Below are 16,491 nucleotides of genomic sequence, written 5' to 3' on the forward strand. Positions count from 1 at the left end.
ATATTTCACCCCCTCAATTCAGGAATTATTTCATATGTGCATGGACGGAACCAAAGAGTTTGATTGGGAGGCCGAGATATATGAAAGAGAAGGGAAAGTAGAGGAGAGGGGAGTGGGTTACCGTAATGAAAATAAAAGAGGGGAAGTGGACCAAAATTTTTTTGGGGCAGGAGAGGGGCCAATTGGCTTAATTTTATTTTATTTTATTTTTATGAGGAATTGGGGGGCCAAAAACAGGAGAGGGGCCAATTGGCTTAATTTTATTTTATTTTATTTTTATGAGGAATTGGGGGGCCAAAAACATTTTTAGTCAGCGGCCAATGGGCTTTAAATATATATATATATATATATATATATATATATATATATATTTTTTTACTGCCTAAAATATTTCTTCTAAGAAATGGCGGGAGGCCATGGCTTACCCCGGTCCCCCCTAATTCCGTCACTGCATATGTGATGGCATGGAGCCTCATTTATTAATGAAAAATGTCATAATATTAATTAAATTATTAAATTTATCATTTTTTATTAACTTAAAACTTTGCGTTAATGGTGATGTAAGAAATAAGAGTAAAATTCATATTTATTTATCTGATCATTTAATCCAATCTTATTACATTATGCATATGTAAAATTTAACTTTTGGTAGTTGAATTCTGCCTCTGATTAGATCCTGAAATCTTTACTTGTTGATAGCCTGAGGCTTGAAGGCACTTTTATAAGAGCACTAGCAATAACTTTCTTTTGATTTTTCTTAAATTTAAATAACAAAATTACTTTTTATCTCCCTGGCTATCAACATACACTTCACAATACCTTCCTTATCTTTTCCTATATTATTAAAATATTTCCTTACAAAATACAAGTTTCATACCTATTCAGCTATTCTCCAATTTTTTACAAAATTCCAACACAATCCCTAATGAAAGACAAAAAGATGAAAGAGAATATAAAAATATATAAATGTTTATATTAAAATAATGTATAGAGAAGCTATTTTGGTTCCCTACACATTAGGTAGCACTGTAGCACTTCTAATCTTTATAGAACACAACAAAAATTCAAGGGTTTTGTGACTCACATATAATGACTTTTTGGCCCAAAAATGTCATTACATGGTTTGTAACGTTTAAATAGTGATTTTTCAAAAAGGCAAAAAAGTGTGTAGACAAGAAAATGGGATAGTGTCGTTTGAACAGTGAAAACGACACTATGTGGTGCCATTTTCAGCAAAACCCATTTGAATAGTGCACGTCCCCTTCGAAAATGTACCGTTTTGCACTATTCAAACATCACTACCCTTTAGAAATTATTAAAAAAAAAAATGTATTTTACCAAAATAATATATATATATATATATATATATATATATATATATTTGAAAATATTTAATTTTTTTTCAAATAAAATTTGAATTAAAAAAAATTAGAGGCCCATGTTGGGAGTGGGCCACCCCCAGCCTTGAGGGTGGCCCACGAGTCATGCCTTCCCCACATGCCGGCAGTCACCTAAAAACTTATTTTAAAAAGAAAAACTTAAGTGTGTTGGGTGAAAGTGAAATTTTTTTTGAAGTTTTTGAGTGTAGACTATGGGTGGTTGTTTTAAATGTAAAAATATTGGGTGCCAATATTTTTAAATTTTGATACGTTTTACTGTTATAATGTCACTATAATTTACACGCGATTAGTGATGTGTTAATAGCAACTAATATTCATGAGTCACTATCGCGTGCGATTAGTGATGTTTAAACAATTAAAAAGTTACAATTTAGTAACATTTTCTAAAAATGTCACTATTGAAAGTCATTAAACCCTTGAATTTTTGTAGTGAAAGCTCCTGCATGTGACTTTTGTGGGTTTTTTTTTTTTTTTAGAGATTTTATATATATATATATATATATATATATAGGAAAAGAAATAAATTATAAGGTGTTTCTTATCCTCTAAGTGCATTTATGTGGCGTTTGGTTAAGGAGATCTCATATTTCTTTTAGCATCCACATTTTTAGAAATGTGATGCATGAGAATTTGAATTCTCGGGAATTGAATGTGACTTACCCACTTCTGGAAATTATTAGAAATTTAATAGTATTTCCGAGAATATGAGATTCTCATATTTAGTTTATTCTTAAGTACCCTATATGAATTATTTATACTAATTGTCAAAATATCCTTATATTTCTCTCAAGATGTTGTTTGTCACAAAAGGATGTAAAATTGAGGTTCAATATATATAGTACTATATGTATTTTTTTTTTTAATTTTAGAGCAAACAATAAACTTAGCGCCCAAGATGAATGTTATAAGCATGCATTCTAATAAACGATTTCAATCTATGCGACAAAAAATTTCAACAAACACAACGCATTGAAGATCACCAAGCAGAAATATACACCCACATTTGCAAGAAATAGTTTCTAGCAAACCAAACAGAACTTACAGAAAAACATTTAATAGTGGGAACGATTGAAAAGGACGCAAAGCACCAAATCACTGATAAGCAAGAGTAGAGGAAAAAAAAAAAAAAACTTAACAGCGCAATCATTTGTTCATTTTCTTGGTTGAAATAATTATTACCCCCTAATTAATCAGTAGGAACGCAACTTTACTAGACCAAATTTATAAATAAAATAATTGGCACAAAAACAAAAAAGCAAGCTTACTGAGAAAGCAAACTTATGAGTGGTCATGCCAAGAACAATTTATTAGAGAAGGGAAAATAGTGGGGACAATAGCAAAAAAGCAAAGCTTACGAAAAAACAGGTTTGAGGATTAAGAAAGCTTAAGGATTACGAGGACGATTAGCACACTTATAAAAAATGATAAAGTAAGGGTAGTTTTGTTCATTTAAGGTAACAAAAACTTTCTTAGATGAGAATTAATCTCCATTCTCATCTCTCTACACGGAATTTACATTCCAAACTCTCTCGATATGAGAATTTACATTTCGTACAAACGAAGGTTCGGACAATCGAAATAGAGAAATGTTATTAGTACAATTTTTTTCTTACCGAGAGAAAAGTATTAAAATGATGTGAAATTTATTCATTAATATTCGTTAATCGTTTCTGATAAATAAACTTCACATCATTTTAATATTCATCTCTTAATAAAAGAATAAGACATGAATATCAAATAACTTCTCATCCAAATAACTTAAATACAACTAAACAGATTAATTTTTTAATATTTTTAAGAGCCCAAAAAATTATCCTAACTAAACGTCATTAATTAAGGGACTCTCAACCATATGTAAACAAAGCGTGGGAATGCAGATGAGCTGAGTCAACCAAAGCATTGAATTATTCCAACTACCAACCAATTACTAACTTCAATTCACTCTTCAATCCAACCACAAATTGTTTCTATATAAACACCAGATCTAGGTGCTAAGTTACTCAAGCACTGATCAAATTAAAGACACAGGCACAGCCCAAGTATTTCATAATAGTCATGGCTAGCTCCATCGTCCTTAGGATTACTTGCATGGTTCTCATCTCCATGATGGTTTCTGCACCGCTCGCCCACGCTGCCATATCATGTGGCTCGGTTACTGGCAACTTGGTATCTTGCATAACCTACGTTAGGAATCCGGGTAGTGGGCCCGTCCCTCCAGCCTGCTGCAAAGGGATTTCTGCCATCAACAGTGCCGCCAAGACCACCCCCGACCGCCAGGCCGTCTGCGAGTGCTTGAAGAAAGCCGCTGGCGCCGTCTCCAGTGTCAACCCTGCTATTATTGCTGGCCTCCCCGGCAAGTGTGGAGTTAACGTTCCTTACAAGATCAGCACCTCCACCAACTGCAAAACGTAAGCTCCTATTCATATATATATAATGTTTTTATGTTTTTTATAAGAATGTTTTACGACAAAAATTATTACAAACGGAGCGAAATTTGTAATTCAGTTCTAATTTTTTCTTAAAATTCGTTTGTTTTTGTGTTGCAGCGTCAAATGAGGTCAACGGAGAAGCAATAATCAGCCACGGGATGTACTAGTAGTAATTTGATAGCATGAGAATAAAATGGGTGTTAGGCCCATACCTACGTGGCTCCTTACGTGGGAGTCGTTTATGTTTCGTTTGCTGTCGTATTTCATCATGTACTGTACTGGACACGTTTATGCAGTAGATATGCTAAATAAATATTAATACTACTTCTCTCTCTATTTTTTTCCGCTATTAATTAATAAGTAATAAAAGACTTGTAGATGTGATTGTCGTTTTAAATCGTTGTCGGTGAACGTATTTTGTCTACTCCAGTCTCCAGATCTAATTAAATGTGACGAAAGAAATCAAGGATGTGACAGTTAAACAGTAGCAAGGCTAAAAATCATATTTTAATACCATAAATTATATCACAATATGGCCAGTTGTTACTGTAAATTTGTAACTCAACAAATGCATATATAAATTAATAAAAAAATCAATCTAAATAGTAAAGAGTAGATAAAAGAAATAATTTAAATGGAATATTAACATTGGATCATTAAAATAAGAAATGAAATGTAAATAATTTGAAAAAAATTGATAACTAAAATAGAAGAAAAAAATAATAAATAATTTTTTAACTATAAGTAAGTAAGTAAGTAAGTAAAGTTATTTTCACAAAAATAATAATAAGAATAAAAATTTAGATGTGGGCATCTTTGAAAAGGGTCCCTCGTGGTGATCGCAAATAATTTCTGAAAATAGTGTAATTTGTAAGATGTGAACTAAGGGGGAATTGGTGAGGGAACTTTCTCGACTCTACTGCATTATTGTGACAAGTTTTTCTCACCAAATCAGAGCCATTGAAGGAAAGGAAAAAAAAAAAAAGAGTGAGTTGTCGTGAAGGGTGCATTTCAATCCAGTAGTATGTGAGAGCGTGCATGTTTCCATTATTATTGTGTACTTTGTACTGATCCCTGTCATTTATGAATCAATGGGTTCCACTAGTCCATTGTTGCTAGTGATGATAGGGAGAACACGTAACCCGTGTTTTTTAATATTTTTTAATATTAAAATAATATATTTTTTAATATTTTAATTTTATATATATATATTAATAAATACGGGTGTGTGCATCACGCCCGTGTTCTCTTTATCATCACTTTCAATGCTGCAGATGTGAAGGTATAAGGATTGGACTGAAGCCAAAGATTTAAAAAATTTATCTCAAAATTAACTCTAATATTTTTTACTTTTTATATTACATTAATAATTTTTTTATTATTATTCAAATAAAAAAATCACAGTTTGAATTCACTCTTTTTTTTAAGCCCTTTTTCAAACACACCCATACTTTCCCTTTTTTTTTTTTTTTTAGGGCATTATTATGTGGGTTGGAATTGTAATTACATTAATTGACCGGCCTCCAAAGGACACCCACTCTCTCATTGAAAGTACATACCTAGCATAGGTTGGTTCTCCAGCGAAAAAAAAATCAATTGAAAAGTAATTCGATTTATCACTTCTTCTTTTTTATGCCTATGTGGCAGTCTTACAAATTTACAATTAAAAAATTAACCTCTACACACTAAATGCCAAAGACGCACCAAATAAATATTGAGCATATAGGGAATGATGAGGGAGGGGTGATCTATAGCATTATTCAAGCCAAGTCTCATTATCAACATTAATGGTGTTGGTTTAGTACCCTAATAAATTTTCAAAGTGGTTTGGCGTATATTAAGGTGAGAGTTCCAACTCTTGGAATGTGAATTTTTTATCGTATTAGTATAGATACCTTAGAGCATTCATAATAGGCTCTTCAAATAAAAGTTAAATTTAAAAAGAAAAATTCATTTTTTCAAATTTAAAGAGTTACTTTTCAAAGTAATAAAACATCAAATTTTCTGTACATTTCTCTACTTTAGTTAAATATTATTATTTTTATTAGTTTTGAACCAACTAAGAGAAAGGATAGTAAAAAATAAGCATAAAAAATTATATAACTTTAGCTTTTTGGCTCTTGAAATATAGGAAGCATGAATGACAATAGTTAAATATAAATTAAGGGTTAAATATCAAATACCCCATCGGGTTTGATACCTTTATTTTTACCCTCCTGGGGTTTCATTTTTATCACAGGACCCCCTTGGGGTTTTGATAAATGACCAAGTTAGTTCATCCGTTAGTTGACCGTTAGGACTGACACGTGGACCAATCAGATGTTGACACGTGACACATATTTAATTTTTAAATTTTTTTTTTTTTTAAAAAAAAAAGCCACCCCAATTTTTTTTCTTTTTTTTTTTTTTTAAAAAAATAATAATAATAATACTTTTTTTTTAATTAAAAAAAAAATTAAATATATGCCACGTGTCAACATCTGATTGGTCCACGTGTCAGTCCTAACGATTAACTAACGGATTGACTAACTTGGTCCTTTATCAAAACCCTAGGAGGGTCCTGTGATAAAAATGAAACTCCAATGGGGTAAAAATAAAGGTACCAAACCCCAGGGGGTATTTGGTATTTAACCCATTAATTAAATAAGGGAGCTTGTTAAATGAATATTTTCATGAGTTTTTATTAGGTTTGTTGGGAAAAACTTAATATAGAGAGCCCATTGCATGTGAATGCTCTTAAATCTCACTCATGCTCTGATAAGGTTGAGTCAGACTTGAGGAAGTATCTAGGTTCTTGGCAGACAAATGCTACTACTATAGTCCTGATCAGGTAGAATAAACCAATTTCCTTTGCACCAAATGGTATGGAAAATCATGTTACATATTCTTCTTAAAAATGTAATGAATAGCTATTTTCCAAATAATGTAATGGCCTAATTTTTTTTACAAAATAAACAAATCATTCATTGAGTTGTCATCGGCAACCATCAGCCGCCGTCTTTGAGATCCCTTTGCTGTCATTGACCACTGTCACCAACCGTTGTCTCTAGTAGCTCCCTGTCATCATCGACACCCCCAAGGGAGTGGTCAGGCACCCATGGTGCACTTATAAATGATTAAATTATTTAACTTGTGATTCCGAAACAAATATTATAACCCAAATGACTACAAAATAAGCACTCAAAAAATAACCACTAAAAGTCCCAAATCAAATTGAGTTTCTAGCGATCTAGAATATGGAGGAAGACTAAATAAATAAGGTATTTTAAGGGGGACACAAATATTATTTTGAGGGGATAAAAGTATCATTTTGGGAGGACAAATTTATAAAGTAGGAATAGTTGAAGACAAATTTTGAAAATTTTTGGGGAACATTCGCCCCTCACACCCCAAGGCCTGGGTTTGCCCCTAGGTATACATGCAGACAAATATTAAGCACCTGCATCCGCTATCTGCTATCCGCAACTATTTACTATTCATACATGTGGATGCAGATGAGATTAGCAAAAAACATTATCCACATATGTGGATACGGTTAACAAAAACCATTATTCGCATATGCGGATGCCAATGCGAATAACAGTTTTAGAGTATACAGATGCGGTTCTGCATACATTTTATATATATATATATATATATATATATATAAATTCACCAAAATAACGTTGTTTTGGTTAGGTATAGGTAATGTTCACATTTATTTTCAAAAGTAATGTGAAATCAATATATTTTTCTAAATATTGTGGCTTAAAAAAACATTAAACAAGCTCAAAACAGTAAAAATGGGCTCAAATTATTTTCAATATCATTTAAAATAGGCCCGGATAAAGACCCAAAGAATGCCAAAAAAAAAAGAAAAAAAAAAAGACTAAAATAGGCACAAAAGGCTAGCCTATTACTTAATATACGGATGCAATTGCGAACATTCCAAATAATCACACCCACACGTTACACGTACAACCGAAACCAAGTAGGCCTGGACAAGTCAATAGCCTAGCAGCCATTAACCTCTTCTCTCGGTGAAAAGCCTTCTTTTCGCTCAGCTAAACAAAATCCTCCGCCATAACTCATTTAGGTTTTGCTCTTCCCCCCCGACAAACCTCGTGTACTCTTCCTCCTCCCGATCTCCTTTATACTTCCTCCTTTTTCTTTTTCTTTTTTCTTGTTTTCGAGTTTTTATAATCTTTTGTTGGGGTTATTAGAAAAAAGGAAACTTATGATTACTCACGCGAACAACCAAATGGACGGTGAGATGAATCCTATAGATTTGAGAGATTATCATAATTAACCAAAGGTCATTAAGGGACTCAACCATGCATATGTAAATTAAGCAAGCGTGGGAATGCAGATGAGTTGAGTCAAACAAATCATTAATGAATTAATATTACAACTACCAGATCTAGTTAAATTCCCTAGACTCTCCAATCCAACAAATTAAGTTACTAATTAACCAACCACTAATTCTTTCTATATAAACACCAGATGATCTAGTTCTAAATTTAATCAAGCGCTCCAAATTAAGCATCGATCATGGCTAGCTCCATCATCCTCATCAGGCTTACTTGCATGGTGCTCATGTGCATGATGGTATGTGCACCACTTGCTCAGGCTTCCATATCATGTAACCAGGTTGTCGGCAGCCTGGCGTCCTGCATAACCTACGTTAAGAGTAATGGTAGTGGGGCCGTCCCTTCAGCCTGCTGCAAAGGGATTTCTTCCCTCAGTAGTTCCGCCAAGACCACCGCCGGGAAGCCTGCGATTGCTTGAAGAAAGCCGCTGGCGCCATCGCCGGTGTCAATCGTTCTCTTATTGCTGGCCTCCCTGCCAAGTGTAATGTTAGAATTCCTTACAAGATCAGCACCTCCACCAACTGCAAAACGTAAGCTCCTATTTATATATATAATGTTTTTATGTTTTTTATAAGAATGTTTTACGACAAAAAGTTTAACAGACAGAGTGTTTATAATTAACGTACTGATTTTTGAAATTCGTTTGTTTTTGTGTTGCAGCATCAAATGAGGTCGATGAAGAAGCAATAGTCAGCCACGTGCGGGATGTAGTAGTTAGCTACTAGCTAGCAGGAGAATAAAATGGGTGTTGGGCCCATACCTACGTGGCTCCTCACGTGGGAGTCGTTTATGTTTCGTTTGCTGTCGTATTACATCATGTACTGTACTGGACACGTTTATGCTAAAATAAATTAATACTACTTCTCTCTCTCTCTCTCTCTCTTTGTTTTTCAGTTATTAATACGTAGTTTCAAATTTTCAATCGGACGCCGACACGTATTACTGATAGTTCTATACGTGGGGGTGATTGTCGTTTTAAGTCGTTGTCGGTGAACGTTACGTGTTTTGTCTTCTCCAGATCTAATTAAATGTGACCAAAGAAATAAAGGATGTGACAGTGGAACCAAAGCATTGAAGTAACTAAGCAGGGCTAAAAAAATCATATTTTAATACCATAAAATTATATCACAATATGGATAGCTGTTAATGTAAATTTGTAACCCAACAAATGCATATATAAATTAATAAAAAAATCAATCTAAATATTAAAAAATAGATAAAAGAAATCTTTTTTAAATGGAATATTGACATTGGATAGTTAAATTATAAAGTAAAAAAATTGATAATTAAAATTTTTAAAAAATATATATATATATTTTTTATTTAGTGAGCCGGATGTTATAAAATAAAGAAAAAATCTTTTCAGAAAAGAAAATTAAGTTGGTTTTCAAGCAAAGTGTGATCATCCTATAAAATTTATTATTTTAAAAAATATATTGCTATCTTACAAGACGTGACACATAAGTAAAGAAATGTGTTACCATCTATTATTAGGCGTTTTTTCTCTTTTCTGGCAAGCTGTTGTGAAGGGTGATTTCAATCCAGTATGTGATGCCGTGTTTCCATTATTATTGTGTACGTACATTGTACTGATCCCTACCACTTACCACTTGCTCAAGAAAAATTAAATAAATATATAAATAAAACACCCCACTAGGCACTAGTCCAATTTAATAAGTACATCTACACAATTAACTATGTAATGATCAATTCAAACTATAAAATAAACCATTTCTATTTTATTTGAAATATAGTAAAATTGACAGGGACATAAGCTGCTCAAATTTTAATGGTAACACTATTAAACTTCTTATATATAATAATAATAATAATAATAAAACAAATTGTTATTGTGAGACTCCATGTTTGAATTGGTGTCTTAACAACCAGATTTTGAGTTGCACTTGTAATTGCAGATAAGTCATAGTCATAGTCCCACATCATTTTCATCTCATTTATTTATTTTTATAAATTTATTATTGCATTTTTGAGACCCACTAAAATAGATAAAAATATGATATAATTTTAATAATTTATAATTGGAAATACTTTTGGAATTGGAAACGGATCCTGGGTTCATTGTATTTAGAGGGGTATAGTTGTCTGCCCCATAAATACACTAAATGAACCTGCTCCCTGCAAGCAAGTTTGGTGTTAGGTCCAGGCCAGGGGTGTCAAATCAAACCATAAATGCAGCGATGAAATTATTGGGTCCAATGACCGGCCTAGTCACAATTCACTGCGCCTCACCATTCACATTTGTCGGTTAAAAAACAAATATTTTAACTAGTACTGTATTAAAAAAATAATAAAAAACCGAAAAATTGGTTAGCTTATCTCAGCAAATTTACTTAGTATTGTAGCTCAATAATACATTATAAAAACTAATAAGTACATCAATTTGATTCTCAAATCTTTAAGAATAATGAAAATAGAGAATAAAAAAATTTTAATATTTTAAATAAAATTTAAAAACTGATAGCTGAAATTGAAAAAAAAAAATTTCTTTTTCTTTTTCTTTTATAAATATTTAATGAACCGGATGTAAATGCTTTTAAACTTTTAGTGTTATGTATATTTACATCTCAATTAAAAAAAAAAAAAAAATAGCCCTACAATTTTTTTGCTTGTCTAAGAAATACAAAGGGCTTTGTTCCGACGTCACCTTCGATTGCCATCGGGGCGGAACCATCCCTGTGCTCCAAGCCAAAGGGTGGTTCCCAATTTTTTATTATTTTTTTAAAAATTAACTTTTGTTCCCTCATTTTTTATTTTTTATTTTTTAAATTTTGTTCCTCCCAATCTAAACATTCTAGTTTTGCCCTTAATTTGGGCCTAACTTTGTTTGTTTCAAGTGAATGTTGGACATGCATAATCACTGTATTAATAAAAAACACAAATAATTTTTTTAAAATTGTTTCGTAATGCATTTATCTTTGTAAATATATGTAAGATCTGCGAAGATTGAAAAGACATCTTTCAATTGTTCAAAAAAAAGGTATGTTGATAGAGAAACAAAATGAGTTTTATCCCCAATCCTGGGTTCCTAATTGCTTGGCCGTTAGAGCATCTAAGAAGTTCAAGTTCGTAGGCATTATTTTGGAGGGTAATTCATTGGAGGTTATCAATGCTTTTAAAGAAGATGGTCCAAGTTGGATAAGATACCGACAAATTGTGGAGGATATTAGAGAGGTTTTAAAGTTCATTCATGGTTGCCGGATCTAACATATCAAAAGGGAAGCTAATTTTGCTGCACATGGGCTAAGAAAGTTTAAGGTCAATCAAATCATGAATAAGGTATGAATAGAAGAAATTTCTTGTTGTATCTACCATATTGTATTTCTAGAGCATTAAACTCTTGTTGTTTAGAGTTGTAATGCTTTGGCTGTTTTTTTATGAATGAATGAACAAGGAAATTATTTTCAAAAAATAAGTTCAAGTACATTAAGCGTGGTCCCTAAAGGGTAGGTTAATCAAATGGAGATTACGTTTTATAAAGCGGTAATCACTAATTCAAATCGTTTTTTTTCCTTTTATCTCCTTATGTGAACATGTCCAAAAAAAATTTAAAAAAAAAAAAGAAAGTGGGAGAAACTTTAGAGAATGAGACAAAGCATTTAATTAAAGCCGGCCAACTACAGCCTAACATCTTCCTCATGCCCCATATAAACTTGATTTCCACTCACACGCCCAATTCTTCCTTGATCCACATATAAGCAATATGTTTATCCCCACTCCATTTTCTTTTAAATGAGAAAATATGTTATGACTTTTCTTTGTTTTATGTGATTTTGAGGTTTGATTCTTGGATTTTAATTTTACAAATATTTTAATTTTAAGAATTTCTATCTATTTTTTTTTTCAAATAAATAAAAATGGACAAAAATATAATTATGTTGCTCATATTAAAAATGTAAACAAATAAAAATAAAACAACAACAAAAAAAAAAAATATCACCCCATTTATTGTTGACTATGACTCGTGACCCCTTAGTCGACCCTCTATTTAGGAATGGCTACGTGCCACTAATAAGAATTCCTTACAATTAATGAGTCCGGCACTTTAGGCTGCTAAAGGGTAGGAGGGCCCTACGATTTTTTTATGTAGAGTTGTCATCATTGCGTGCAACTCAAATAATTAATTGTAGAAAATCTCAATTTACGATGCCTGCCTTTCCAACAGGGGAAGCGCAGCCTACAGGGCTCACAATCACCCTAGTCTAGGTTTCTATTTTTTTTTTTTTAATATTAATAAATAAAGCATATGAATTTCACATGGTAAAGGGACATTTAACAAATTAATAAACTGTACGGAAAGCAAAAAAACCGTACGAAACGAAATTTTTTCTGAATATAAGCCGGATAGGACCCAGAAAGAATGGGCTGGAGCATGCAATGCATCACCAAGCTGGTGGACTCTAGCTGCTTTAATAGGGCTTTCCGGTTGTGCGGATTAGCTGGCCCAAAAGCATGGGCTTCATCCTATGGGCCGGTGAGGATTGGATGACCTTATATGTGTTTTGGGCTTCGGCCCCTCTGCCTAAAACAAATGGAAAATTAAAGAAAATTATTTAAATTATTTAGACCTAGATCACCATTAAAATGCTAATAGAAGGCAAACAGAGAGAGTTATTTGATAATGGTGCAAATCATTGAGAGCGATTTGATAAATTTTAAGTGTTAAGGAACAATTTGATAAAGGTAAAACCTAGGGCCATTGTAGCTTTTTTCCTTAAAAAAAAAAAAAAATTATCCAATAAATTAATTACAAAAATACCTTCTTTTTTTTTTTTGAAAAGAAAAGAAAATGGTTAATGAATAAATTCAAATCGTTTTTATTTTATTTTATTTTTTGAAAGAAAAAATATTCTCCCCCTTAGTAAGTGGAAGTCTATGTTTCTACTGCAGCATTTACATCCTCGTCCAATAAAACTCTCTCTAGTCTAAGCACAAGATTATTTGATGACAAGCATTCTCTTCTCAAGTAATCCAACTCTTTCTTCAGCTCTACATTCTGCTCTTCTAACTGTGAACTTAACAAGAGCCGATCTTTCAAAATTATATTTTCTCTTCTCAGATTCTCCATCTCCGTCTTCAATTCCATATTTTGCTCTTCCAATATCCGAATTCTTGTTCTTGGGTCATCCTCCTGAATAAAGAAAAATCATTCCTTTTCCAAATATAAAAATTACAGGATGATAAACATACAGAAAACAAGAAAAAAAGCTTTGTTCTCACATCAACTGCAGTCAAATTTGAGGAAAAATTTAGCTCCATCTGCTCCTTGTGTGTATTTGACATGCAACCTGATGTAGATGGAAAATCCATAGTTCTAGTTACTGTACCTGGAGCATTTTCTAACGCTTTCGGCTGCTCCGAATCGATCTCTTTTACCATGTTCACTTCATTAACAATGCTTGTATCTGATTCATGTTTCCATGTGCTTCTACCTGATTCAATTTTCACTCCAACAACGTCTTGTTCCATTACTTGAGATCTGATTCTCAAGTTACCCCCCTATTAAATAGAAAAGCACAGTTTTACTTCTTTTCATCTTTTTGTTGAAGTTCAACAACAATGGCTTATGTCAAACTTAAGTAAGAATGAATGGCTTATGTCAAATTAATTAATCAACAACAAAGGACTCACATGAACAATTGGAAAAGGGGTTGAACAGTGTTGTGGTCTGAGAAGCTCCCTCTCAACATATTGTTCCTCCATTAATTCTCTTACTAAATCGATTTCTAACTCACCAGAAGTTGGTTGAAGCTTCCAAATTACCTAAGATATGCAATAGACATAGTTTATTAGCATCCAACTGGAGTAAAAGAAAACCGAAAGTATGACAATTTCATACATCAGAAACTACCACAAGATATAGTAACAGGGGTTCAAACAGTATAACACTTTAGCAGATCTCAAGTTTCAGAATATAAGAAAACAAATCTTTTCTTTTTTGGTTGGCTTCAGTCAAAGCCAAACACATGCTAGACTATGAAGGTTGAATGATTCCAATGCTAGCTCAAGGACAGTTCAAACTACAATTAAATAACTAAAAACATGAAAGATTGGTATAGGTAACAAATGACACACTTGTCAAAGAATAGTAGAGATTATGGTCTTCAAATAGGCTAAAAAACAAAGCTGTAGACATGTAGCCAACCCCAATCAGTTGAATTAAAAGTTCACTTTAGTTGAGTTGAAATTGGTAGTCAGATTTTGTACTACCTGATGATCCTCAAGGTCTTTAAACTTTGTAGCAAACCAGTGTCTATCATAGGACCCACTATTGTCCCATTGGCATATTCGAGGAAATGTCAAGCAGCTATTGCGTAAAGCAGGCCGAGCTATGTTGATATGCTCATAAGACCATATCTGTTCACAAGAATATAGCAAATATCAAAATACCGTCCGAAAATTCCATAGCTTTAATTAAAATACAACTTCTGATGAAAGTGAAAGGTTTTTTAACATTATATTGCAGATACTAAACTTTTATTCTATAATCTCAATGTTCAACTTACAAAGTAGTAAACTATTTAAAGATGCAGTGTTACGTCAGAAATTTTACTAGATAAGCAAAACAAAGGGATTATATTATGATTAATGAGTCATTCAAATACCTATGAAAAAATTTAATGGGTGTGATTAAGTCATTAAGCCCTCAAGTACAGCCAACACATGATAAATTTGTGAAACCGAGAAACTTACTTGGAGAAATATAAGACAACCTCCCACATATTGTATATTTGTCTCTTTTCTTTTGTTCAGCCAGCTGACTATATCATCAACAACAGCTGCACCCCAGGCATAATGACAGAAATCATCCAAATTTTTAAGATAAGAAAGATAACGGGAATTTACTTTTCCATTGGCATTTGGGAAAAGAAAAGTCCCAAATATAAATAGTATAAAAGTCCTAACAAAATCATCATTAACCACCCCACCAAGAGCATCAAGTCTGCTTTGAAGTGATGCAACTGTTATCTTCCTCTTCCACAAAACAGCACCATATTCCTTCTCTATATCAGTAAAAGGTTCTTCATCAATCAAGACTACAGGTTTACCTACTACACGAAGCCCCAAAATCAACGCAACATCCATCCGAGTAATGGGAATTTCACCAGGCATAAGTTCAAAAGCAAGCTTCTCACAACTCCACTTTTCCATCAGCTCCACCAATAAGTTTTTTCTAAGCCTATGACTAGGCATTTCCAGCAGATTTCCAAAACCCATCTTCCTTATTGCACTTCTTTGATCATCCGTGAGTTTACTCACTCGCTTCACAAATGATGGCAAGGAAAATCTAGTACTGAAATTCCCATTCTGCACACACACACACACACACACACATTTAGACGAGTGCATTTTGCACAAATAAGCCCTTCAAAAAGAGAAATCCAAACATTCAAACTATATCCAAGTAAAATTCCTGGTTGCCCACACTTCAAATTTGGCTAAAAGATTCAAAATTTTCCCTATGCTAACCGCTAACATCAAAAGCAAATAAGAACACTTGGCAGTGTACATAGTCAATATCATGACCCCTGAAGAACAATCGAATGTAACCCACAACTAGCCATATCCGAAAAATTATTAGTCCATTTTTTGTGACAATACTAGAACAGAGCGAATTTTTTCGCCGCAATAGATTCATAACTCAATTTGATGCTTCGAACACATCAGAATATGCTAAAAACCAACTAATATAACTTAATTGATGTCAATATTTTTTAATGTCAAAGAAAATACACCAATTAAGTAAAGTACAGGAAATAACGACATTCAAATTTAGCTTTTTAAGCCTAAATAGATCACAAAGTTATTAAGCTTCAATTTCTTTTCTTTTCCTCTCAACTTTCTCAGCAACCAAACAAATGATTGAATTAGATCCACACGATAGAGACGATAACGAGAGATATAAAGAGAGTAAAACCGTACCGAGTCTCGACCTTCCGGAGCTCCGGCGGAAGATCTCCTCGTCGATTTCTTCATTCTGAGCCCAACGGCGATGATGTGTGAGACTTCCTAGAGAAGCTACTTCGGAAATTAATGGCGTGTACTTTTCGTGTAAAAAGGGCGCGAAACTATCTCACTAGGGGTTCATATCGCTTAGAGTGTTAACGTGTGTACTGAATCAAATCTAACGTACATTACTCTTTGATCGTAGGATGAGCATCCACGGCTGATAGTTTCTTTAACCATATTTGAATCCAAATACAAGCTTAATATAAAATTAGTAGATTAATATTAAAATATTTGACTAATTCAATTAAATGTATATAGAGAAGATTGACCTATAATCTTATACTT

At 32.8% G+C, this 16,491-nt stretch overlaps 2 protein-coding genes and 1 pseudogene across 4 annotated transcripts; 2 read left to right on the top strand and 1 right to left on the bottom strand.

The window, feature by feature from the left end:
• Positions 1 to 3,388: 3,388 nt before the first annotated feature.
• Positions 3,389 to 4,163, top strand: LTP6 (lipid transfer protein 6). Its single transcript, XM_059607390.2, has 2 exons — positions 3,389 to 3,808; positions 3,947 to 4,163. The coding sequence occupies exons 1-2, from the start codon at positions 3,456 to 3,458 to the stop codon at positions 3,954 to 3,956; spliced, it is 363 nt and encodes a 120-aa protein (XP_059463373.2). The 5' UTR covers positions 3,389 to 3,455; the 3' UTR covers positions 3,957 to 4,163.
• Positions 4,164 to 8,187: 4,024 nt separating this feature from the next.
• On the top strand, positions 8,188 to 9,048 carry LOC132162096 (non-specific lipid-transfer protein-like; annotated as a pseudogene). Its single transcript, XR_015909357.1, has 2 exons — positions 8,188 to 8,708; positions 8,839 to 9,048. The product of XR_015909357.1 is annotated as a non-specific lipid-transfer protein-like (transcript).
• A 3,976-nt stretch (positions 9,049 to 13,024) lies between these two features.
• LOC132162588 (uncharacterized) lies at positions 13,025 to 16,188 on the bottom strand. 2 transcript variants are annotated; one of them, XM_059572849.2, is made up of 7 exons: positions 16,120 to 16,188; positions 15,126 to 15,504; positions 14,890 to 14,975; positions 14,407 to 14,553; positions 13,828 to 13,959; positions 13,417 to 13,695; positions 13,025 to 13,327 (listed from the first exon to the last, which is right to left on the bottom strand). In XM_059572849.2, the coding sequence occupies exons 1-7, from the start codon at positions 16,171 to 16,173 to the stop codon at positions 13,070 to 13,072; spliced, it is 1,335 nt and encodes a 444-aa protein (XP_059428832.2). In that variant the 5' UTR covers positions 16,174 to 16,188; the 3' UTR covers positions 13,025 to 13,069. The 2 variants fall into 2 exon arrangements, with proteins under 2 accessions (XP_059428832.2, XP_059428831.2); XM_059572848.2 differs by having other exon boundaries at positions 14,890 to 15,504.
• Positions 16,189 to 16,491: the final 303 nt, after the last annotated feature.

This window comes from Corylus avellana, chromosome 10, assembly GCF_965113065.1.
Source record: "Corylus avellana chromosome 10, dhCorAvel1.hap1.2, whole genome shotgun sequence".
In the NCBI taxonomy this organism is placed as follows: domain Eukaryota; kingdom Viridiplantae; phylum Streptophyta; class Magnoliopsida; order Fagales; family Betulaceae; genus Corylus; species Corylus avellana.